A 26,400-nucleotide genomic window follows, 5' to 3' on the forward strand; every position below is an offset into this window, starting at 1 on the left:
TCTGAGGCCGGATTTGAACTCAGGTCCTCCTGACTCCAGGGCCGGTGCTCTACTTACTGCGCCACCTAGCTGCCCCCCCAAACCTTCATTTAAAGAGAGCTCCCAGCCCAGTTCGTAAGCTCTGCACTCCCTGGACTAGACTCTACCAAGTCCCTTTGTCAGGTGGGTTCCTCCTCCCACTCACTCCTGCTTTTCAGCTTCATTTTGTGTGATATCTTCATTGTTAAACTGTAAGCTATGTGAGGACAGGGAATATTTTCAAAATATATATTTATTTGTGTCCCCAGCACTTAGCACAGTGCTTGGAACATAGTAGGCACTTAATAAATATTTACTGACTGACTGATAAAACCATAGTTTTCTGGGTTCCTCCACTGGAGACTTCTCCTTACTAGATGACATCGAATCATTAATACCTACTGTTTTAACCTGGCCATTCAATCAGTTCAGAATTTATCAATTCATATTATGATCTAGGCCACATCCCTCCATCTCAGCCACAAGAACAATATGAGAGATTTCATCAGATGCTTTGCTAAGATCTTGAGAGGTTAGAATAATCAAATGAATTTAGTAAGAGGAAGTTTGTAAGAGAGATAAATGTAATACCTACACTGTTTCAAATATCAACTCTGCAAACAGAGGATAGTAATTAAAAATACCCATTAAAAAAAGGTCTAGGTATTTTAGTGGCCTGCAAAGTCAGTGAGGTAACAGGATGATGAAGCAGATGAAATAACTAAAGTTATGCCTTAGACTGCATTAGAAGAAGGCCACAGTCAGGTCGCATTTTGCTATTACTGGAGGAAATTGTGGGTATTTTGTTCAGTTTTGAGCATCACATTTTGGAAGGACACTGACAAGATAGAGAGCATCCAGATGACAGTGATCAGGGTGCAGAGGAGAGAGGACCATGAGATCTTGACATACAATGACCAGCTGCAGGAACTGAAGATGTTTAGCTTGATGAGAAGACCCAGGGGGACATAATAGCTGTCCTTCAACTATCTGAAGAATTGTCATTCAGCAGAAGGCAAAAATTAACAGAGCTAATATTTGTAAAAAGTTCCTGGCACACAATAGGTGCTATATAAAAGCTTATTATCTTCCCCTTTTTTTCTAGTCGTCTTCTTGTCCCCACAAGGCAAAAACAGGAACAAGGGATAGAAGGAAAAAAGTGGTAAATGGGAGGTGAAATGTGCCTCAAACCTGGGCTGTCCAAAAGTGGAATGGGCTCCCCTTGACTAGAGTTCCTCATGCAAAGGCAAAGAATGACTACTTACTGGGGACAGTGTCAAATGAATGATGCCTGTGCAGGTAAGTATAGATCAGGTTAGACGGCAGGTGGGATCTCTCCCATTGCTGGAGTTCTGAGTCTTGGGCCTCTGTCCTAAACGCCCAACCTGCCACTCCTCTCTAATTCCCAGCTCTGTTTTTTCCCTACTTGAGCATTTGTTCCTTCTTTCCTATCTGCAGTCTTTAGGAGGTAGAGAAAGGTGTGGCTGACCTGGAAGCTGCAGTTCTTCCATCAGTGTCTGAACAATTTGCTCTCGCTGCTGGCAGAGGGTGGCTTGGTTCGACACACAGTCCTCTGTCAGGCTGGGGAAGCACATCTGAAGGAGCTCTCTAACACTGTACCGAGGGTGACTACTTGTTTTTTCTTCTGCATTGTCTATGGAAAGCAAATGAGAGTCAGGTGGAAGAGACAGCCTAATGACAAACTCTTAATGCATCAATCCCCGAGAGAAAGGAGGAAAAGCAACTGACCAGATTTAGTTTGTCCTGCAGGCACAAAAGGGTAGTTGAGAAGTTTACCAATTTGCTGAAGAACAACTGGAAAGCCTCTAATGCCATCAGAATTCAGGAGAACATAATCAAGCTTTCGACCTGGAAGCAGATGAAGGGGAGGGAACATGGTGAGGTTAGGTGCTTCTAGAAATTAAAATTTCAATGCTACATCCCTGTTATATTTATTTTTTGATTTTCTCTCCTTCTGGGGAGATGAGGCTATACATCATTTCCTCTTTCTTTGCTGTGGGACCTCAACTGCTGGTAGCTATAAAAACCTTCCCCATGTGGCCCACAATGACAACAATCCTGGTTTTGTGCCTACAGCCCAGCAATGACAGGCAGCAGTAGACCTGGAAACCTTCCGCATTCCTCCGAATTGTGGCCACTAGTTACTGTGGTACTCTGCCATCAGCAGCAATCCTGAGGGGTTTGTTGGGCTTGAATATAAATCCTTATGCTGGTATGTCTCATCTCTTCTGTATTCCTACCATCATACCTGGCACACTACTAGGGATGTAACAGATGCTCAACAAATGACTGACAGATACAAGGCTATTGTTGCTAAAAACTGCTGCAGCCTAGACAGAGCTCACACAATTTTACTTCCCCTTTACAAAATAAAATACCAGTAGCCTAGGAGGGTGGCTGGTAGGGAGAAGTATCTATTTAATGTAGTAGTAATAGTGATAAAATGAACAATTCTCAACAAAACAAAATGAAATGAAAACCAAACAGTATTTTAACCAAAAGGCCAGAAATGATTCTGTAGACAAGAAGGGACTGTTCTGCTTCTAGGGAGCAGTTGTTCACTTCACAACTCATTTCCATTCCCCTGACTCTGCATCTCTGAGGGTGAACAACTTATTTTCAGGAGTCAGGGTTCTAACAACATGTGGAACATATTGATGAAATGGGTTTGGCTGGATTAGGGCTTAGTTTAGTTGTCTTCTATCCTCAAGCTCTCTAATCCTTCATTAGTTCACCTTGGAGCATCACTCCCTCTCAATTTCCTTTCCTTCCAACCTTCAAGTTCAAAATCTTTTCATTAATAGAAATCTAATAAAATTTAACGCAATGTCTGACCACTATCTTTTCTCTTGGAAAAAAACCATTTCTTTCAGAAAATCTTTCCTAAATTAGGGAGGATTCTACAAAGGTGATTAAGAACTCCACTTGTTTAGAATCACATAAATGAATGTGTTTATTTAGACATTAGGTTTTTCAAGGCCATTCATAACTATACAATTAGTTTGGACTACACAGTAGCAAGAAGGGGACTGAGGGGCAATTCTTTTTCCCTCCTGCTTTCAAAAAATCCCATTTTTCTCCCTATGGAACAGAGGAGAGGAAATTTATCTCACTCGCAGCCAAAGGGACAAAGTACAAAGCATCCTCACCTCGGCTCTCGAGGCTGCTGTGCAGACGTCGCTCAGCTGTTTCCAGAAGCTGCTTGCAAGTTTTCCACAGTTGGCACTGGGTGCAGGCTAGGTCAAATGCAGCCATAGCTGGGGGGCTGAGGTCTTCCAGAATGTCCCTCAAGGGAGCAGTGGGTTCCATTTGCGTGCTGCTTATCCAGAAGTCCTCCTGAAGGATGGGGATGGGGTCTCTAGAGATGCTAAGCAGTTTGTCAGTCACATCAGAAATAGAGTAAAATACCATACCTGGAAAAGGAGCAGTAAAATAAAAAATATAGGACATTGAAATGAGCACCATTAACCAATTCCATTTGGTAAGCACCTACTATGGGTGAGGCACCACGATAAGGATACAAAGACAAAAAAGGAACAGCTCTTGTCTTTAAATAGCTCACATTCCACTGCAGAGAAACAACATGTACAAATGTAAGAACATACAGATATTAAGTATAAGGTAGTTTTCTTCTCTGAGGGAAAGGCGCTAAGAGTTGGGGAGGGGGAGACGAAGAAGGTAGGAGATTGTGCTTGAGCTGAACCTGGAAAGGAGCTGGGGATTCTAAAAGGCAGAGGTGAGAAGGGAGAGCACTCCAGGCACAAGGACATACTCCCACCATAACAAAACCCAGCTATACAAAGGCAGGGAGACAACTGTTGAAATATCGTGTGGGAGGAACAGCAAGGAGGACAGTGTGTGCAGCTAAGGTATGTTAATGTCAGGTTACGAAGTCAAGGGTAAGAGGTGCCTAATTTCCCAGAAAGCAAGTGACAGGGTCAGACCTGTGGCTTAGGGCTAAGGCTCTGGCGGCTGGGGGAGGGGACGGCAGTAAGGGGTGGGGGGCAGACCTGAGGCAGGCCGACCAATGCGGAGGCTACTGCAACAGTTCAGGTCAGATGTAGCAAACACCATGCAGTCAGCAACACTCCTGAGTGCAGCCCAACCAAATGGGAAATATTTAACAAAATAAATTAAGGTAAAATAGGACACAGATGTTAATGTGTGACTTTCTAACTCGATGTGTGGACCTCATGTAGGGTTTAGCTGCCTCATTCTACCAATGGTCTAGGTGAGAGACCATAAGGGCCCGAGCTAGGGCGGTGGCCATACATATGAGTGGGAGAGATGTGATGATTACACTGTTGTCATTACTGTTATCAACAAAGTTATCATCAAACTGGCAGGGCATTCTTTGCAGGTTAGTAGATAAACACATCTCATCCATCGGTGTGAAGAAAAAGTAAGGCACCATGGTTATAATTAAGGCAGACCAAGAGAAATCCTTAAAAGAGGTCAAGAAGAGCTGTATTTCCATATGGGATCTAAAAAAGAAATCAATCCATCAGCCAACGAACACATTAGGAGTGTACTATGTGCCAGGAACTGTGCTAAGCTCTGGGGGATACAAAGAAGAGCACAAACTGCTAAAACAGACCCTGCCCTTGAAGAAGGGGAGGCAGTATATAAATAAATAGGCACACCCATGATACACAGAGCAGGAAGGTAACTTCAGAGGTAATGACCATGTTGGTAGGCAACAGGGAAAGAACCACCGGATCGGAAGAAATTAAAGATTATTGAGAGAGTGGGGAAGATGTCGTAGGCATCCTGTGCTGGAGAAGGCCAGAGGGATGTGTATACAGGGGTTGGCCCATGAAAGGAGAAGGGCAACCCCTCCTTGTCAAGTCAAATAAAGATACTCTTGTAATTGGGGACTCTACTTCTACTAGACTGAACACCGATAGGTGTGAGTAGGTATTAAAAAAAAAGATGTGTGTGAAGAAATAGGGGAACAGGGGACCTGTTCAAGAAGCAATTAAAAGAGGGTCTTTTTTACACTGGAGCCCAGGTTGGAGGAGACAGCTCACTCTCAGTGGGTGGCACCAGCACTTGATAATACTCTCTTCTCTAACAGCTAAACAAAATGACATTCTTTATAAAGCCTGAACAACTATGTTGAGAAAGAAGCAAAACACTCAGGCATATACAGAAGTACTGGGACTTATGCCAACAAAATGGAGAAGGAGGATAAAAGGGTTTCTCTTTTAAGTTTAGACACAGTAAATAAGCTTAAGGGAGTGTCTAAAATGGTAGGTATTTGAAATATATTATAGGGGAGATGGAACAGATCTCAATTCCATAGTTCTCCTCTTCCCCAAGAATGATATTATCTAGGGGTCCATGAATTTGTTTAATATTTTGATAACTATATTTCAACACAATTGGTTTCTGTTGTAATACCATGTATCTTATTTATGCATTTAAAAACATTCTTATCTTTCGCAACATGACAAATGTGGAAATATGTTTATGTGATTGCACATGTATAACCTTTATCATATTGCTGGCCTACTTGGGGAGGGGAGACGGGAGGGAGAAAAAAATATGGAACTCAATTTTATAAACAGTGAATGATAAAAACTATATATACAATTGGAAAAAATAAAATACTATTAAAAAAACCCATTCTCCTGAGAAGAGGTCCATAAGCTTCATTAGACTGCCAAAGTGGTTCATGTTCTTGAGGTTTTTTTCTCACTACCAGTAGCATGCAACATTTGCTACTAAACAGAAAAAGGATATCCTCACCTGCTGCAGCAGCACTGCCAATGGCCTGTAGGGTTGATCGACCACTGCTGGTTCGTCGAACAGTGGTACTGCCCCCATCTGAGATCGTGTTTTCAATCTTGTGCTCTACTTGGGCCAACTCTTGGATCACTTCTTGGTAGCGCTCCATAAACATGAGCTCACCACAGCTGGGGGAGGACTTTAGGTCAAACATGAACACCACCTGTCACAGGGGGATAAGGGGATGGATTATTTCTATGGCTGCACTCAGAAAATTCATAAATTTCTACGGAATTTAGATCAATTGTCATGACAATCGTCTGACAGATCAGGTCCTTGAGGTCTGGGCAGCCCTGGATGTAAGAGCAGATCAGAGAGTGTTGCAGCGTCATGGAGGACTAAGAAGAAACAGGCTTGAGTCCTGTCTCTGATCCTTACCACCTGTTTGACACTAACTTTGTGACCATAGGCAAGTCATTTAAGGTTGAATGAGCTTCAGTTTCTTTATCTGCAAAATGGAGATAAAAATATTTCCACTAACTCACATGGACACCTTTTTATTAAGAAAAATGCTTTGTAAACTATAAAGTGAGACACAAAAGGGAGCTGTTATGATTGGAATGCAAAGGGAAGGAAGGGTAGCTGAAACATATTCAAGGGGAAAGGGACATGGGACTTCCAGTGGGTGGTAGGGAAGCTATCTGGATTAGGATTATTGTTAATGTTATTAGAGATGGGATATAAAAGCAAGAAGATAAAGGAGCATAAAGATGGCTCCTATCATCTGGGATTTTTCCCACTGGTATTACTATTAGATGGATAGTTGGCAATGCTTTATAGCCTCTGAACAACTAAACTGCTGCCTAAACTGAAGGAAGTAAAATGCTCACCCACACGCTAAAGATAAGAAGACAACACTGCATGTCATTATAGAAGCTACAACTCAACCTGTTTAAACAAGAGGCTGACTTTGGAAAATAAGTAGACAAAAGTAAAAAGATCGATTCTGACTATATCATTTTAGTTGTCATGGCACACTGGACAGAGGACCAACCTCACAGTCAGGAACAGTGGAAGTAAGTTAAGCTTCTAAGCAGTTTTTGTAACAAAAAAGCTAAAAAGAACCTTGAAACTAGCAGCCAGAAAACCCAATTTCCTTTCAAAATAGATAGATGGCAGCCCAGAACAGCAATTTAGAGTATAAGCTCATTTACAGTAGTATCACCCCAAAAACCAACAAAGTAGGGGAAAACATGAGTCTGCCAAGAGCTTGGTATAAGAGCCAACTAAATCCCATTATTCTGTGAGCCATCTGGTGGGAAAAACTGAAGGACAAAACCAAACAAACTCATATTGGAACAGATCTCTTAACCTTCCTGTCATGATTTATTCACAATGATAAGAGAACTACCACATTCGTATACTAGGTGGTGTATTTGCATTTGTATCTGTATATTAGGTAGTGACCTAATGTGCTAGGTGCGGGACTTAGGAAAATAAAGTCAGCAGCAGTGGCTGGACCCATCTTTGTACCTACAGTAGTACTTGGCAGATAGGGCACTCTTGATAATTGCTTACTGACATTATTTTGATTTTTGCCTAGTACAAGAACAGCAGAAGGGAACACACAAGACAAGCTTTGCACAGATGACTTTCTACAGAACACATCTTAAAAGTAATGCAAGTGACAGAGAATGTAAAGATATTTGTTGATTTAAAAAAAGTATTTGATTTGGTGGAAAAAAATTCATCCTTAAAAGTTCTCTGCAAACAAGGTATCTCCCACATATGTTAAACTTATACAGAACTCCACAAACATGACTGCAGAGCTAAATTTGCTCTATGATTCTCTGAATACTGATACAAAGAGGGATAAAAATCAGGGATATAGAAGATACCCTCTGGTTTTCACCACTGTCATAGTAGAATGTCTTATGCAGAGTCTAAGCTGGATTCCAAATGAATGCTAAGTTTCTCCACAGTGCTATCTCCTCCTTCTCTGACTCCATATTCAAAAAATGATCTTTTCATCTTAGTTTGCTTTTTCAAACTGGCTCTCCTACTAAGTAATAGATGTGCCCTTTGGCTGACACAATAATCTTGCATTTGTACATTTCTTTATAGTTCTCATAGCGTTTTCAATAGGGCCAAGATATGCGATTTGTGTCAGCCTTTGCATCATAGAACTTAGTACTGAGAAGGACCTTAGGGAATCATTCAGTCCAGGGGTCAGAAAACTCTCTGGCCAACAGCCTGTGAGCCAAATGGTTTATACATTTTTAAATAAAATTTTATTATATTTAAATTATTTCTACATTTTAAAATAAAGTTTTATTTTAATAAATGTAAAAAATTTAATGTAAAAACTATTCTTAACTCTGGACCTTATAATAAACAGGTGTTGCCCCTGGGCAGTAGTTTCTGACTCCTGATGTAGTCTCATTTTAGGCTCAGAAAAACAGAGTTGACCCATGTGGTAGTAGTAATAAGTAGTAGAAGCTAGATTTAAATCTATTTCCTCTGACTCCAAATCCTGTGAACCTTCCATCATATCCTTTGTACCCTGAAAACCTCAGCATTTGCATGCAATTTGACATCACAAAAAACCTGCATGGTATTAGACATATGCTCCTTGTTGCATATTCTGTGTGCTCTGGCCTAGGAGGCTACCTACTTTATATAGTTCTGGTCAAGCTCTGGCCTTCCCATATATATGACCATATGATAATCATGATGATTCATGAGTTAGGCAGGGTAAAAGCCATGTCACCTCTGTAGAAAGGAGGCACTAAAATACTTTTTAAAGATCACAAGAGCAAATTGAGGTATTTTCATTCTTGGGCTAGTGCTCCATCACACAGCTATAGAAATACTCTGGTCACTTGAAGGTTATAGTGCTCTTTGCTTCAAAAACAAATAAAACAAAATTGGTATTTTGGTAGATCAGGTTTTTTGTGAACTGAAGCCATTTTGGGGGGTCTGATTACCCCTTGAAATAGTTTGAGAAGGCTGGAAAGCCTGGAATTTAAACTGTGGCACGCCACCTTTCAAAGGAGCAGTCACTTTTTGAGTACTGAACTGAAAACAGCCTTTCAGGCCTTTTGTTTGCCCAAAGAAACAGCCTAGATCAAAGCTGTTGCCACTGGGGGGTGGGGGCAGTGAGTTCCTCTCTCTTACCTGATGTGCTTCCACAAAGTTCTCTCGGAGAATACAAGATGCAAGAAGTGACTCGGGCTGAGATAGCATCATAGGAATAAGTAGGTTTTGCGGTTGGGGTTGTAGCTGGACCTCTAGCTCACTGCGCCCGGACATAGTACTCAGACTTCCCTCTATATGGAACACAGGATAAGGGGAAAATAAGGGGAGCACATGGCTTGCATTGCAAAGTCTTCAAATCACTTTCATCAGAGTACCCCATGGAGAAACCTGGAGATAGGACCTGACCTCTCCTCCAGAGGAAGGACTATCTCCACATCTAGATTCATTTAGCAAGTGACACGTACTAACAAACCTCTGTTTATCTTGATTGAAGGTGAGCAGGCCTGACGGAAGCCTCTGAAAGGCTTTCTATAGAGCTAGTCCTCACTTTTCCCTCTTACTCTGCCTAGAACACGGTAAGCATTATCTCATAGTTCTCAAGCCAGTATTCACATGGAGTCAGGCTGTGGGACCCCAGTTCTTTCATCACAATGAAGGAATACTCTCTCCCAGGACAAAGGTGGGGAACAGGACCCGCCCGATCAATACCTGAGGTGCTCGTGCTTAGTTCACTACTTGTACTTTCTAGTGATAGGCTGGAGACTCTGTCCCGGCCATCTAAAGGCATTAGAAAGAAGAGAAAAAAAAATCTACCATCAATTTCTTGTAGCATAGGAAATGTTAAGTCCTCTCATTAATAGCAACTTGTGAAGTCTGAGAGTGGAATGCATCCATACAGCAGGCAACTGCTGCCACACATACACACACACACACACACACACACACACATGCATACACACGTAAAAGCGAGCATCCATACAGCAATACTGGCTTTAGCAAGTATCAGAGAGAAAGGAGCTCAGAGGCAGCTGGTCCAACTAGTCACCTCTACAACAGGAGCCTTACTCCCTCTTTCAGGCAATAGATGATATCACATGTATTGGAGAAAATTACAAGACTCCATCAAGCACAGACGTGAATGCATCAGGCTATGTAAGACAAGCTTCTCTGCATCACTTTCCATGACCTGCTTCTTTCTAGATAAGATGCCCTGTGGCTACCGGTTCATTATCTGATGGGCTTGGTCAGTGCTGATCCCTGTCCTAGACAAGGGGTCCACACTGCCCTCTAGCTCCTCTTTCATCCACTGGTGAGCATGGCATACTTGTTCCAATCTGCCATCCTTTATATATCTAGAATGGATGTAATCCAGGTCCTGTGTGCGGAACCCATGGAGCCCATCAGCTTCATGGATCCACAGTCTCTTTGCCTAGTCTCTGAGCCACACTGATTTCTCAGACATTATTTTATGCCAATCACCACAAACAGAATGGTCTTTCCTTTCTTTTTCACTCATCTAATACATCTTTGAAGACCCAGTTCAAGTCCTACCTTGCTCAAGAAGCCTTCCCCTATCATGTCAGTCTATGCTAACAGTAACCTTTTTTATCTCTAATGGTTGTTGTGAGGAAAATGTTATGCAAATACAAGTTACTATTATTATTATTATTTTAACCCCCCAGGCACTCATAGTAGTAATTAGAGTAGCTAGCTTTACAGATAGCACTCTTTTATATAGCACTCCAAGATTTGCAAAGGGCTTTATAGATGTTACCTCTATAGAGCCTCACAACTCTGGGAGGCAGGTGCTATTGTCATCACCATTTTACAAATAAGGAAACTGAGGCAGGGGTTAAGTGACTTGGCCACATTCACATAGCTAGTAATGTCTGAGGTTGGATTTGAACTCAGGACTTCAAGGCTTCCTCTCCCTCTCCTGTTACTCTCAAAGTTTCCAGCTTGATGATAGGTATAAATAAATGATTAACTTCAGACAGAAATAGCAGCACACAAGTTGCCCAATGTGTTTCTGAGCTCACCTGACTTATTCCTTCTTGCCCGGTGAGCCCGGCGGAGAGTAGAGTGGCGTGTGGCAAGGGTGCGGCATTTTTGGGAGGCTGTCAGCTGCTCCTCTGAAATGGTAACCACCACAGGTCATACAAATAAGTATGCAGGCTACCCCCTCCCCTGGAATAGTGGGTAGAGAAAGCCTACTAAAAAGTGGAACAATGTTCAAGTTTTATAATACAGGTTAGGATGGCATCTAGCCCTCTGAAAATTATCTGGGCCAAAGTGATGTGGCATTCTGAAACCATTTCTTAGTTTTCTCCCTTTTTGTCCTACCTTTCAAGCATAATCCCTTCTCTTACCTGTGTTCTGGTTGCTGATTACCACCTTATATCTCCACTGTGCCTCAGAGAGAACTTTGGAGAACTGGTGAAGTCGACTCTGCAACCCATCCCTGCTTCCTGAGCAGCTCTGGCTCTCTACCAGTTTCGGGTCCTTGGAGGGCTCATGGTTGTTGATTTCCTCTAGCTGTTCTTTGAGAAGCTTGAGAAAAGCCTCCATTGCTAGTTCGTCAGCCAAAAACCCACTGCTACCACTAGTAAAGTGTTTGAGGTCCAGAAAGCCTTGTTCTTGATCCTTGCCTCTTGCCTCTGCAATCAGACAGCTTGGAGAGTTGTGAGGAAGACCTCTGAGCACCTCAAGGGCAGTCCGTTCTGACTTCCTCTCAGGCTGGGGTATATGCTGGGGGTTTTCAGAGGGAGAACATCCTAGATCTGGAGGACTTTTTCCATCAAGGTCATCATCTTCAGCATAGTCCTCAGGCAGGGCAGGCTCTTGGTGAAGGTCACTAGAAGTGATGAGGAGCAAAGAGAAAATATTTTCCAGAAGTTCTAGCCGCAGGGAATTGGGAATACTGCATAGGTAATGTTGACACTTGGCCAGGTATGTTGAGAAGAGATTTGAGGCACCTAAGGAGATGAAGGGTGCCAGAGAAAGAAAAAAACAAGTTCACATACATACTCATAGATGCCTCCAAGCCAAAAGCAAAAAATAAAAATCATCTGCTAGCCTCACAAACATTTTCTTATCTAGGGCCACTATCTTCTAAGCCAGGAGACTATAGCAGTGGTCACAAGACTAGTAAGATGTACTTCATGATACACTCCACAGGGCTTCAGGACCTTAGCAGAAACCAGAGATACTGTTGAAGCCTGGAATTGGCCAATGAGCTACACCAGGGTCTTCATGCTTCTTAATAGGGGAGAACAAACTCCTCTAGCACCCTATTTCTAGCTGGTGTCCATCTGGGCTATCTGCCCTGCTGTCCAACATGTATTTCTCCTCCCTTCCCAGCTACTCTCTTGCTCTGAGTACAATAATTAAATCAACACTACCACTGCATTCTGGAGAGGTTATGCCACGTAAGTTACTCTATGGCTCAACTCAATATCCCAGGAAGTTCCCAGACTAAAACTCCCTTCCTCAGTAACTAGTCTTATATGTATGTTATCTGTCCTTTCCCCCCCACTTCTCTTCCCCACCATATTAGGTAATTTGAGGGCAAGGACTGTCTTTTCCCAGTGCTTAATACAGTGCCTGGAATATTTTAGTACATATTAAGTACCTAGCAGGTACTTAAGTGTTTTTTCTTTCTTTCACAGGACACAGATAAACCTCCCACACTTATGTTCAGTATGTGCTTTTGGCTAAGGCACTGAAACCTCAATAAGGTGGGTCTTGTACTATCTTACTATCCCTTCTCTCTTATAAATGCTCTATTTCTGATTTACTAGAATGAAGGTAGCATTCATCTCCCTTAAGTAATCCTCTTCTATATTGCTCCCCCCACCAGAAGAGTAAACCACAGTTTATCTTAGGTTTCCTGAATACCAAGAGAGCTATTCACCAGGCAAGAGGATTTTGCTCACAAATAACCTTGATCACACACAGTTTAGAGTAGTGGTGATATAATATTGGAAACGACCTCTAAGTTGCGTACTTTATAGACAAGGTACATTGAAGACACGGAGACTTCAAAGTGTCCTGATAAAAGCAAAGAAAATATCCATTCATCTAATATCTATTAGATATTAGATTATTTCTTTTTCTTTCCTTCTTGCTTTGGTTTTCCCTTTACAACACTGAAAATAGTATTTGATAATAATGAAATAATTCTTGTGAGTAATAAAACCTTTAAACTGAAAACTGTAGTGAAAGCGATTATCAGTACAAAGAATATATGTTGGATTGTTACTATGAAGTCCATGCACAAGATAGGTCCCAATTACTGCACCTGGGGAAGAAGACTCCTTTGTGGGCTCCTGGTTAGTGGCCAGGTTCTCAGAGGGTCCTTCTTTGCAGACCTGGCACTGAGAATGTTGATGAGAATTCACACAGAGGGCATAGATGGCATACTTCATGGCACAGAATCCCTGGAAGAGTGTCACGTTCTGACATTGGTACAGATTGCTGGGGACTGAGACATCAGCTGAATATTAAATAAAAGGAAGGAGAAAAGAAAGAAGTAAAACTCCTGAGGGTCGATTTTTTCACATTCCCACTGGCTGTGAGCACAACATGAAGAGGTGGGGAGACTTTGAGTCATTTAGATATGTCTTCTCTCCATACCATTTCTTATTTCTACTAGTTCCTCTTGTCTTTGTCTTTTAGGCCATTTGAATTAAACATTGCGATTCTTTTATTTCCTTCATTCATTTACTCCTAACCACAGGATCATAAAATCTGAGTTTCAGAAGGGACCTCAGAAGCCACGTAGTCTGTTCCGTCAACCTCCCAAACCTGACAATCCTTAAAAATCCTTTCCCAGACTCACTTATTCTAAGACATCCACCCTCAGCCATTACAGAACTCCTGAAGATGAATGGAATAGAATCCACATCGTCCTATACCTCTGACATAGCTATGGTGACATCATCTATCTTTTCTTTTCTAAAGTATATGCCTATGTCCTCTCACATTAATAGTGCTCAGAATGAAATCAACTGAAAAGGCTTTATGTTTTTATGTAGGAGAAGCAGATAATTCTAATTTGTTTGAAGATTTGGTGGTGGTAAAGCAATCTTGTACCGTATTTGCAATTGCTCAGGATCACTATATTAACTTTCCAATGCCCTTTTCTCAGTCCTTATCCTCTTTGACAATGTATAGAATTCAAAATGAAGCTTCTACTTTTATTCAATTGGGGAATATATGCTTTGAGAGTTTCAAGGCACAGGTTGCTCAACTGTAGCCTAAACTGCCTCGGAAAGGCCAGAGATCTTGTATTTGTGATTGTGTTCCAGAGATCCCCAACATCTCAGAGTTTCTATAACAGGTGAGGAAATCCCACCTTCCTGGTGTGACTGACTCACCGTTGCTCCCTCAAATTCAAGGACACTCTAGGGGACCACTGCCAGGCTGCCCATTTTGAGAAGTCATGGCAATAAGCCTGGACAGACCTTCAGTTCACAGAGGATGGACATGAGCTGGACCACCCTCACTTCAACTTACACTGATTCTGCTGTGGGTCCTTGATGAGCATTTTCTGCAGTAGCTCGAGAACATCTTCCTCCTTAAGAGCAGGAAGGTTTGTGAGGTGATGAAGGGAGTAGAGCACTGAATGGCTGTCTCCACCATACAAGTGATGTAGGATCTCTCTCTCTGGTATGGGAAGGCTACAAAGAGAAGATTGAGGAAGTGGGGGCTGGTTTCATAGTTCTGTCAGGGGAGAGCCTGACTTCATTTCCTCCTTTATCTTTCTCCTTCACTCCTCAGACCACAGATCTCACCTCTGTTAGCACTGAAAAAGGAGCCTAATCTAGGATGGAAATTGTCAGTACCCACCATCAATGAGACTCCAGGAGATCCTGAAGGACAAGCCCTTTACTACTCAGCCTTCTAATGTCTGCTGACAGAAACTCCCCTGAATACTTTCGGCAAGTGCCAGGACAGTGACCAAACAGAGACTGCCATTCTCCTCTATGGCCTCTCCACTTTTGGAAATCCTGATGAGGTGGGAAAGAGATGAGCCTAGAACCACAGGTGAGCTGAGGTCAGGGAAACATGAGGCAAGATGCTCCTTATGTCAATCTCCTATGGCCAGAGAAGAACTAGCACTTATATGTTCATGTTGAAGAAGGGTAGAAGAGTTGATGGGCAGCATCATCCAAAAAGATTTACTATCCCTATTACAGGACAGAGAAGTGACCAAGAGAAGGTATCACCTATCCTCACCTGTTTTGCTGCAGACACCACTCTAGGACCTCGACATGTGCCGACAAACCATCACAGGCATCTCTGAGGAGCTTGTCACACTCTTGATTCCGCTTTCAAATAGGAGAAAGGAGAGATGTTGACTCAGACACCTGGGGCCAGAAACTAGGACTACCCGTATTAAGCCTAACCCTGATATAGCATAGTTCTGGACATCTATCATCGCTAGAGAAATCCAAGGCTTCAGAATGGAAGATTTACCTCTGTCCTGTGGAGGGTCTGGAGCAGCAACTTGGCTGACTCCAAGCTCTGACAGTGAGTCCATCCCAGAAGCACAAATAGTTGACTGAGAGGCCTGAATTCTCTATCCAGCAAGCAACTCAGACCTGAAAAGTCTCCTTCCTTCAACAGCGTCAGTGCTGTCATCTGCAGGTCAAGAAGAGGGTTATGAGAGGCTGACAAACTCATAAAACAATCTAAATGAACTTGGTTTGAACTATAAAGGGGATAGCTTCTTAGTGCAGGGCTTCTTGCCAATTACAAAGCTGGAGAGCAGATTGAGTGGGGCCAATTTTCAGATTCTACCAAAGGGAACTACAGCCTACAGGGAAAAGTTTTACTTCTCCATGCATGTTCTGAATCTCATGAACCCATCTAAAGAACAGAAAAAAAATGGCATCAGGACTACTGGACTGCACTGTGATCCTCCTCTTTCTAGAGTAATCCCTAGACTTTGCTAACATCCACATCCAGAGAAAGAACTATGGAATCTAAATGCAGAGCAAAGCAGGCTATTCTCTTTTCTGTTTTGTTTTTTTTCGATCTCATTGTTCCTCCCATTCGTTCTAATTCTTCTATACAACATGACTTATGTGAAAATATGTTTAATAGGCATGTATATGTAGAGCCTATAGCAGATTGCATGCTGTCTTGGGGAGGGGAAAAAATTTAAAACTTATGGAAGTAAAAGGTGAAAACTAAAAATAAATAAATTAACTTAAAAAATATTTCTTGGATGGGATTATTTATCACAGTCAATCATATTTATAATGCCTGCCTTTGTCATAAGTGTGTATGTAAGCCAACAATAAGTTTTGGCTGAATGAACCAAATCTGATGATCAATGATGCGTTCTCTGGTCTCCTTCTTATCCCTGGGAGAAGAGAGAAGCATCTGAGCTGAATAAGGAGCAAGACACTGTGTAGGAGAGGTTTGTGCTTGAGGAGCAATTTGGGGTAAATTGAGGAAAATGTGAAGATGAACATACTCTTGGTCCCAGCTTCTGTGAGAGAATGTTGAAAGAAAAGAAACAAGGTCAAGGAGGATAAATGAGAATAAAATTATAAGGATTTGAAGAGAGACTCAGGAGAAGGGAAAGGCAAAGGAAACTGCAAAGCCGCGTAAGAAAGATAGGTGGAACAAACTAGATAATAAAACAAATTGGTAAAGTGGATTGGTTGGTGGGATAAGTTGGTGAAATGGGAAATTGGTGTAATGGAGAAGGGAAGAGTGTGGGGCTATGGAATAGTTGATACTAAAGAAAGGAAGGTTATTAAGAAGTGATAAATCACTATAAAGTTAAGTCCTTAGGGGTACAGTATAAATACCCCAAAGTAGTGAAAGAACCCCACAAGCCTAAAAAATCACAATTGGTATGGGGAACGGAAGAGAATTCTGCAGGACTTGCACTAATTGTGCAAATGTTTGCATTTCTGTCACAGTCAATTGACTGATGTGCTCCAAGTATAGAATGGTCTCCCTTCTTGAAGAATAGATGAAAGGCCCTGGGAAATGCCTCTCTACATTCAAGGCAATTAGGGTCACTTAAGTGTTCCTAAAAGAAATGAAAGCAGAGCTTCAGTGGGGAAAAAAAATGGGGGATGTAAGGTAGAGGAGGGGAGACTAGATCATAGTCAAGAAGATGGAAGATGAATGAGTATTAGAGATTATAGGGAGAAAAGGAAAAAGGGAGCTGTAGATTTACAGCTAAATAACAGATTTAAGGCTCTTCCTGAAGAGAAGGAAGTTCCGAAGAGGAGGCAGCTGCTTATCCTCCAAGGAATCACAGCAGAACCACCGAAGTCATCAGGGGAGAAATCCTCCAATAAGAGTCAGAGGAAGAAATGAAGAGTAGGACAGTGACTGATGATTCCCTGCATAGGGACACTGAGGCAGTTATTTGCTCACATGCTAACAATGACAGAGAAGTCTCTTGTATTCCAGTGGCATATATCTAAGATTTATCAAAATGGAAGTCTGTAATGCAATTCTAGTGTTTCACATAGGCACAAATAATATTGCCAGAAGGTGCCTAAAAAGTACTGTAAAAGATTACGAGGTTTTGAGCAAGAAACTAAAGATAATATAGGCACAGTTTGTTTTTTTCTCACTGTTGTTTACTAATGGCAAACAGTACAAAAGAAATAAGCAATCTGGGAAGTAAACAGTTGGCTAAAACAGTGGTGTCTGAGAATGGGATTTGTACCATGTTAAATCCAATGATTAGAGACACCTACCTGGGGATGAACTAAACTTAATAAAAACAGATAAGAATGAATGGTTAGTTGGGCATATGCAAACTTAATCAAAAGGACTTTACAAAAAAGGATGGGAAAGGGAAAAAATCGCCTAGCTTTAGGCAATTTTCTAAGCTAGATACCACGGATAGCCAGAATGAAGAAAGAATAGCAGATAAGATATTCAAAAATCACAGGACATAAAATCCAAGGAAGGAGGCAATAGTAAACTCAATGGCATCAACTACCTATAAATACTTCAATTTAATAATTAATTTAATAATTTAAGCAAGAAACAAGAGGAACTAGTTGTCCTAACATAAACTAGCAAATTTGACTTGAAGCATCACTGAGATTTATGGGATAAAATCCAATATTGGAATATGGCCCAAGACGGGTATACCTTATTTAAAAGAAACAGGACAGGTAAAGGGGAAGAAGAATGGGGTAGAAGAGCACTGTATATTAATACAGTATATTAATAAGTTCTCATGTGAGGAAATCCAGAAATGTTAATAAATAAGAATAGTGAAGAACATTTGGACAAAGATCAATGGAAGAAGAAATACAAGCAATTTTGTATGCCACAGACCACCTAAATAGAAAGAAATAGATAAGTTCAGGAAACAGATCATAGACCTTGCATGGAGAAGTGATCTAGATACCCTTTGGAACTCTCTGCCAAAAGGAGAACAGCTAATAACATCCAGATTTGCATTAACAATAATTTTATCCTTAAAAAATTGGAACAAGAGGAAATTCTATATTAGATCTAATTCTCACTAATTGGGAAGAGCTGGTTGCTGGGGTGAAAATGGTGGGATCTTTGGAGGAAGTAGCCACTCCTTCTTAGAGGCTGTGATTGAAGAGAAGAAAAGTTGAGTGTATTCTGACAGGTACCCTAGGTCTCAGGAAGTTTAGGGGAAGGATAAATAGGACTCCATTCTACAGGGAAAGTTAGCCCAAGAAGAATGAAAAATTCTGAAAACCAAGGGAAACGATCCCAATGAAGAAGAAAAATGGAATTGTCTGAAGAGTAAGCTGCAGCTGCACAAGGAACTGACCACCCAACTTATATTTTTTAAAAGATGTAAACAGAAGATGGAAGCACACGCAGGCAAAAGAAGATGAATGAAAGAGTGGCACAGTACTATAAAAATAGTGTCAGGAATACTAAAGTCCAGAATAGGCTGAGGCTGATAAAGGGATCTATGGACACCAAAAAGGGAGCTCAAGAAGAGACAGGACTGCTGCTGGGGGTGGAGTGAGCGTAACTGGCTGTCCAGAATGACCTGTGGAGTGGAAATGACAGAACAATAGCTGACAGAGAGCTGATATAGGGAGCAGATATCCAAAGTAAGTAAGTAGGATGATAATAAGAGAGGACTCAGTCATCTTTTATAGATTTAAGTCACCCAGCCCAGATAAACTGCATCATTTGATGCTTAAAGAATGGCTAAATGTGAGAGGCAAGCAAGCCACCGTCAGTAACAGCTGAAAAGCTGTGGAAATTAGGAGAGGTAATTCAGATGTGGACAAAAAAGGGAAGAGAATAAAGTCTAAAAATATAGGCCAATAAGTTTCAATTCTTGGGAAAATTCTGGAATGGATCATTTTAAAAACCGGCCACTGAACATATAGAAAAATAGAGATTACGAAGAGAAAGCAATGCTTCATCAAGCAATAAGTCATGCTAGATCAGGGGTGAGGAACCTGAGGCCTCAAGGCCATATGTGGCCTTCTAAGTCCTAGTCCTCTTTACAGAACAAATCCTTTTATTGTTCTATGAAGCCTGGATTCAGTCAAAGAGTTGCACTTGAAGACCTAGAGGGCCACATGTGGCCCTAAGGCCACAGATTACCACCCCTGCGCTAGACTAACCTTACTTTCCCCCTACCCCCACAGGATTACTAAATTTGTAGGTGAGAGGAATGCCTAAACATAGTTTGTCTAGATTTCTTTAACAAAACATTTGATAAAGTAGCTCAAACTATTCCTGTGGAGAAGATGGAGAAATGTGGACATAACCGCTTAAATGGACAAATTCATAGGAGTCATTCCATTAACAGTTCAATTTCATTATGGCAGGACATCTCCAGGGCCAGAGTGCCCCAGGGATCTGTGTTGTTTAACATTTTTATCAATGACTTGGATAAAGGCACAGAGGGCATGCTCATCAAATTTAATGACTCAAAGCTAGGAGATACTGTAGCTAACAAGCTGGATGACAGAATCAGTATACAAAAATATGGCATCCTTCTTAGGACTCAGCAGCAGGGTCATAACTAAGCTCTGGTGGACACCCAAGCACAGTCATCCCAGATTGTTGTTCAGGTACTACTTGAAGAAGCTTCTATGTGACAGCAGTCCTAGAGCAAGAGCATTGGATTGAATCTAATTAGATGAAATTTCATACGAGTGGAGGACTTATACTTGGGTTCAAAAAAACAACTTTAAAAGTACATATGGGGGAACATGGTTAGACAGCAGTTTGTCTGAAAAAGGTCTGGGAGCTTTATCGTACTGCGACCTTAATCAATACCAGTCAGCAGTGTGAGGTGGGCTGGTACTCAGAAAAGCTAGGGCTACCTCATGAGAGGCATTTGCTTCTAGGAATAAGGAAGTGAGAATCCTTCTGTACTCGGTTCTTGCACTAATCTGGACTGCTAAGTTCAGCTCTGGAATGTTAGGCTGGTATCCAGAGAATACCCAGAGAACAACCAAAGCTCTTGTGTCTATGTCATATAGCCTCCTATTAAAGAAAAAGGAACTCCAGGCATGTTTGGCCTGGAGAAGAAAAGACTCTGGAGACACATGTGATAACTGTCTTCAGGTATTTGAAGGGCTGTCACATACGTAGGAGGGAAGAGAATTGTTCTATTCAGCTTTAGAGGACAGAAACAAGTAGCGGGTGGGAAGACACGAATTCAGGCTTGATATCTTGGTAGACTTTGTAATGACTAGAGCTGTCTAAAAGGGGAACAGCTGAACTGGGAGGTAACGAGTTTTTCCCTCAATGGAAGTCTTCAGCCAGAGTCTGGATACCAGAGATGATAAAAAGGGGGATTCATTGGGCATGGGTTGGACGAACAATGCTAAATTCTGTGATTCTCAATGAATTATAGAGTAACCTGACTTGCCCATACCAAGATCTGCTCCAGGAGGTGTTTGTGGCTACTAAAGCAGTAAAAATAGGCCATCTTCCATGCCTGGGTTGTATTAGGATTGGAGAACAGAGTTAGCATTGCCTTCTCAGGATCCAGATGTTCAGATGGAACTAGAAATCAACAATACAGCAGGAGTTACTGAGGAAAAACCAGGATCTCAGTTCTTACAATCGACTCCATTTTTAAATAACTGATGCAAGAGTTTATAACTTCACAACTTCCAACAGCTTTCCCATTTCTCTATTTGTACTGAAAAAACCCTTCTTTCTTATTGCTAATAACTTATCTGTCTCCTACTACCACTACCTTAGTTCATGAAATGTTGCTTTGCAAAATAATACCCAAGACTCCCTAATCCCCATTACTACCCAGCTTTTCTTACCAGATTTCCTAGTCTACATGGAGGGTGTGGACCCAAAAGAAGTTAGCATACCAGAATTTAGCAAAGGGAAGGCTTTGATCCCTGGATACAGACAGGGTGGAAAAGAGAAAAAAACTTACCTTTTCCCAGTGTTTTAGAGCCCAGTGGCTTTTCCTTCACCTGTTCTGCGTAGATATTGCCATATATGGCAACCAGGCTCCTGCTAGCTCTCCTTATCATGCACCCCAAGAGTTGCTCCTCTTGCAGGAGACCACCTTCAGTTTCACAAGCTCTAAGGAGCTCCTCACACAGGAGATGCCATTCAACCCCAAGTGGTTCTGCAGGACAGCGTAGTATACGCAGAGTCCCATAGATGGCATCAGCTACCCCAGAGGGGATAGGGCTGGGACCCTTTAGAGACTTCAGTGCTTTCTGAATAAAGTCAATCAATGGTTTCTGCAAAGGCCAGCCACAGGCTCCTATGCCATTGTCCTCTCCAAGCAAGAGATCCAGCAGGGCCTGTGCCTGTGGGGGTGCCTGCCACAGGAGGTCCCAGAGGGTAGAAAGAGCTTTTGTGCTGAGTTGGCGTGCCCAATGCTCCCCCTTCCTAATGCTGTCAGTCAAAGGCCCTATATCATCTTGTGGTATGGACTCATACAGCTCCTGTGGGAAGAGTAGTTGGTCAGAAATGCCTAAAAAGCTACCACTTTTGTGCTTTCTTATCTTTCCTTCATGACCAGTATAGAATTTGTTACCAAAACCTGTTCTTTCCTTCACAATGGAGTCATCCCTTCCTCTCCATTCGCACAGTCATCAGGGCCTCATCACTTTGTTATGCCAACAACTTCCTAGCTGCCTTAACTGCTTCTAGTCTTTCCCCAACCCAACATACCCTACATATTTGAGACAAGGACTGGCCCCACGATTTCATTCCTATAGGACCCCTCCTTCCTATAAACAAAGAGCACTTAAAATTAGTATCATACGGTTTAGCACCTAATTGCTCCATTGTCTTGTCTCTCCAAGCAGACTTAGTTCCTTGGGGATAGTGACCATGTTTTCTATTTTTCTTGTATGTTTCATAGTTTAGTACGGTGCAAAGCACACAGTAGGTCAATAATAGCTTTTATAGACTCAGGAATGGCTCATGGGACTGTGGTGCCCCTACTCATATAATGTGACAATCTATTTCCCTTTCTCTTCTAAAAACCAGTCTAACCAATCTATACACAGTAGAGAAAGTAGGTAAAATAAGTAGCTATAAGCTCTGGAAGGATGCCTAGAATGCTTTGACAGCTATGTCTCAACCTCCAGTAGAACTGAAGGTCCCTGAAGGGCAGAGAATGTTTCCTTCTTGTTCTAGCATCCCCAGGACCTACCAAGGTACCCTGCATGCAATAGGTGATTAATAAATGTTTGCTAAATTAAAAGGAACCTAGACTGGCATGGGAGGGTAAAGAATACTGTGTAGCCACTATCTTGAAAGGCAGCCTCTCCTAGAAGCACGTTAGCAAAGGGAACAACTTTAATAACTTAGAATAACCTGGGGAAAGGAACATGTAATACAAGCTTTCTTCCTAGTCTTTTCCTCAGAGAGGCTCACCTTAAGGATGTCTTCTGGAATGTTATTTTGTAGATCTTCTGATAGCAAAAGAAACTCTGTCCTTCTCCGTAAAGTAGACAGGGGAAACTTCTGGAAGAATTGGAAAGAAGAACCACAGAGGCTAAAGTCCAAGTGGAGGGCAAACAAATTATAGGCACATACCTCACCTGGGCTAGCCTATGACTTGAGGTTGTCCTGAAATAAAATACACTTAATGCAGTGAAATCAGAACTGTAAGCACACCAATTATAATGATATTAAGAAAAAAATGGGAAAAGAAAGGAAAACAGGGCTAAAAGTGACAGAACTGTGGACAGACCTGGAAGGAGACAAATAACAAAAGCAACTTGTGTGCTTATTTGTTAATTATTTAAGTTCTGTATATTCCAAAAGTCAACTAAATTCTACATACCACACGACCCAATAATGCTACTACTCGGCCTATACCCTGGAAATACCAAAGACAAAGGAAAAAGACCCATGTTGTTGTAGTAACAATCTTGCTAGCAGCTGCTGTGGGTGTGTAAGATCCACCAACAACCAGCACCCAGAAAGCTGCCAACACAGGTTCTTTGATCTGCTTTACTAAAGAAAGTAACTTTAAGGGGTTAATAATCTCAGTTTAATCAAACATACAAATATCATTCACAGTTCAGGGGGAAAAGATCAGGGCCCTGAACTTCAGAGCAAATACAAACAAATTACAAACATCAACAGACAGACCTTGTCTGATTCAAATCACAATACATAGTTACCAGTACAAACATCTGGGTTGCAAAGCTGGAGGGCAGTTTGGAGCTTGCCCAGAGTCTCAACACTCCTTCCGTGAATGTGCCCCCCAAATCAAATGCCAAGCTATTCTCAATCATATCCAGTTTGGAGCCCTGAGGGCTCTGACTTCACCCAGGCTGGGTCTGGGAAAGTTCTCCATCCCCAGTATCACATCATATACAAATCAAAGACTCCCAATTGTCTCTGTGCTGAGAAATAACCAAGACAAAAAGATCCCACTTTATCTGCCCCATTCAAACAAAGGCCAGAATCATTAAAGGCACTTAAGAAAAGCAAAAAGTCCCACCTTAATTACTATTACAGTTGTACAAAAACATTAATATCATAACTTTTCACGATACTATAGCTGCAGCACAAAACTTGAAAATAAAGACATACCCATTACCTGAAAAACAGCTAAACAGGTTGTGGCAGGGCAGACGGGCATAGCCAGATCTCATGGTAACTCAGCAGAGGTCCAGTAAAGTTAAGACAATCCCCATACCATAAAGGTGAGGCCCAATACAATTGTGAATTCTCTGGCTGGACTCTTCCCCTATGGTTAATAAATCCCCACTTCCCTCTTACTCTCTCAGTCCCAGCAATACTGAATTTCTCTCTGAAAGAAAATTATACCATCCCCTCTCCTTCTGTCTTTATCTCAAAGCCCCTTGATATCCTCCCCCTATTCTTTCCTCCTTCATCCCAATCTCTTCTTGCCCTTGTCAAGGTTCTCCCCGCTATGTGTACTCCTGATAGAAAGCAGAGAATGTTTTGTCTTTATATTAATATCCCCAGAACCCAGCATAGTGCTTGGCATGTAGTAGATACTTAAAAAATGCTTGTTGATTAACTCATCTCACCCCGTAATGTCCTCTCCATCATATCACGCTATCATTCCTTCTCTTTCTCTAATATTCCTTCTCTAAGTGATACTCATTCCTTCCTTGCTGCTTTCAAACACACCTATCAAACACCCCATCCTTTCTCATCTCTACCTCCTGGCTTCCTCAAAGTCCTAACTAAAATTTCGCCTTCAACAGGAAGCCTTTTTAAGCCCTTCTTCATTCTAGGGCCTTCCCTCTTTTATTTTTATTTATGCTGTGCATAGCTTGTTTGTAGGTATTTGTTTGCTTGTTGTCTCCCTTATTAGAGTATGAGTTCATCGAGGGCGAGGACTGTCTTTTGCCCCTTTTTGTATCCCCAGCATTAGCACAGCGCCTGGCACATGGAAGGTCCTTAATAAATGGTTATGGATTTCCTGGATTCCTGTAGTAGCTTCCTATTTGGTCTCCCTGCCTTGAGTCTCTCCCCTCTTCAATCCACTCTCCACACAGCTGTCAAATTGGTCTTCCTTAGGTGCTGACATTGTTACCCTTCTCAAACTCCAGCAGCTTTGTGTTGCTTCCAGGCTCAAATATAAACTCCTTTATTTGGCATGTAAAGTCCTTTATAATCTGACCCCAACCTACATTCCTGCCCTTCTAGGAACACCGCAGCCCTTCCAGACTGGCCTTCTTAATGTTCTTCCTATATAACCGTGCATCTTTCACCTTGGCACTGGCTATCTCCCATGCCTGGAATAGTTTTCCCTCCTCTTCACCTTCATTTTGGGGAGTCTCTAGTTTCCTTCAGGGCTTAAGTGAAGTGCTACTGTCTATATGAAGGCTTTTCTGAATGTGGTATCTCCTAGCTAGACTGTGAGGCACATGGCGGGGTGGGGGGCAAAAAAAGTTTTGACTTTAGTCAGTGTATAGTGAGATACCAGCACAGTGCCTGGCATAGAGAGACGCATAACAAATGTTTGTTAATTGATTCACAATAAAAGGGCAGCCAATCTTATGCCCAAGTCCCCACTTTACTTCTAACTTGAGCAGAAGAGAGAAAAGGCCATAGTAATCAGCTTTAAACATTTCAGAAGGCCCCTTTTATGCTGGAATTTCTGTGCTGATCATGATGAGAAGTGGATATGTGAATTATTCTCCAAGAACATAGAAGGCTTAAGGCAGTGCCGTATACTCATTTTTCAGTATTCTAGAATGGGTGATTTTATATTAAGTTGTGAGAGGCAATGTGAAATCGCATTAGAATCAGCTGAGTTCGAGTTCTAAATCTGACATACTAGCTCTATAGCCCCAGCTAAGTTCCTTCATTTCTCAGTACCTCAGGAAATTCTCTAAATATACAAGTTATCAAGAAGTTATTAAGGTCTTCCACCTTGGCAGAAGTTCCTCACTACCTACTGTCTCCATCAGTGAAACCAGAGGTCCAGTTAAAAAAATAAAAAAAGAGTCTCATCTTCTCATTTCACAATTACATTTAGCTTAGAGGCATAGTTCCTAAACCTTTAAATTTCACAACTTTTTTCAGTTCAAAAATTAATCTCCTTATCCCCATGGACCAACACGAACAAATCTGTGGTCTGAGGTGGGCCCATGGAACAATAAAAAACAATGCTATAGCTCAAAACCCTGATGACATCTGTTACACCAGAAGCGAGTGAGACACTCCACAGAGTGTAAGTTTTAAATGGAGAATTTATTAGCCGGCCGGGGTGCTACCCAAATCAATGGCCCTGTCTTGAGGTGAAGGTGTGGGTTATATAGATTTACATGCCAGGTCACAGGGTGGTCTGGGGGTACAGGAACAAAGGTTCTGACAGATAACAGATTCTGACTGGTTATGGTTAAGTGGGATAATCTTATCTATTGACATTCCTAGGAGGAGTCACGGAGCCCCAGGAACTTTTTTGTTTGCTAGACTCCAAAAGGTCTGAGTCCACTCTTTATTATGCAAACTGGGGTTTGTAGTTAGGGGCTGGGGGCAGGATTTTCTAGCAATAGCTGGCTACTCAGGTATCACACATCTATCATAGCTCTTTTAAATAAAAAACAAGGTGAAGGGAATCCCAACCTAACGTAGGAAGCACCTGCCAACATCAGGATGGATGCTAGA

At 41.8% G+C, this 26,400-nt stretch overlaps 1 protein-coding gene across 2 annotated transcripts in view; it reads right to left on the reverse strand.

Moving 5' to 3' along the window:
• Positions 1-26,400, reverse strand: part of ZFYVE26 (zinc finger FYVE-type containing 26) — an 82,744-nt gene that overhangs the window by 45,719 nt on the left and 10,625 nt on the right. For both annotated transcript variants that reach the window (XM_036769525.1, XM_036769524.1), the window contains exons 3-17: positions 22,675-22,764; positions 21,212-21,734; positions 20,690-20,820; positions 15,289-15,453; positions 15,049-15,140; positions 14,326-14,489; positions 13,109-13,303; positions 11,178-11,783; positions 10,848-10,940; positions 9,517-9,585; positions 8,947-9,098; positions 5,791-5,992; positions 3,189-3,452; positions 1,768-1,887; positions 1,508-1,672 (exon numbers count right to left, since the gene is read on the reverse strand). In XM_036769525.1, the coding sequence (XP_036625420.1) occupies positions 1,508-1,672; positions 1,768-1,887; positions 3,189-3,452; positions 5,791-5,992; positions 8,947-9,098; positions 9,517-9,585; positions 10,848-10,940; positions 11,178-11,783; positions 13,109-13,303; positions 14,326-14,489; positions 15,049-15,140; positions 15,289-15,453; positions 20,690-20,820; positions 21,212-21,734; positions 22,675-22,764 (3,031 nt within the window). The remainder of the gene's footprint in view (positions 1-1,507; positions 1,673-1,767; positions 1,888-3,188; positions 3,453-5,790; positions 5,993-8,946; positions 9,099-9,516; positions 9,586-10,847; positions 10,941-11,177; positions 11,784-13,108; positions 13,304-14,325; positions 14,490-15,048; positions 15,141-15,288; positions 15,454-20,689; positions 20,821-21,211; positions 21,735-22,674; positions 22,765-26,400) is intronic.

The sequence above is a fragment of the Trichosurus vulpecula genome, chromosome 8 (assembly GCF_011100635.1).
Source record: "Trichosurus vulpecula isolate mTriVul1 chromosome 8, mTriVul1.pri, whole genome shotgun sequence".
Lineage (NCBI taxonomy): Eukaryota > Metazoa > Chordata > Mammalia > Diprotodontia > Phalangeridae > Trichosurus > Trichosurus vulpecula.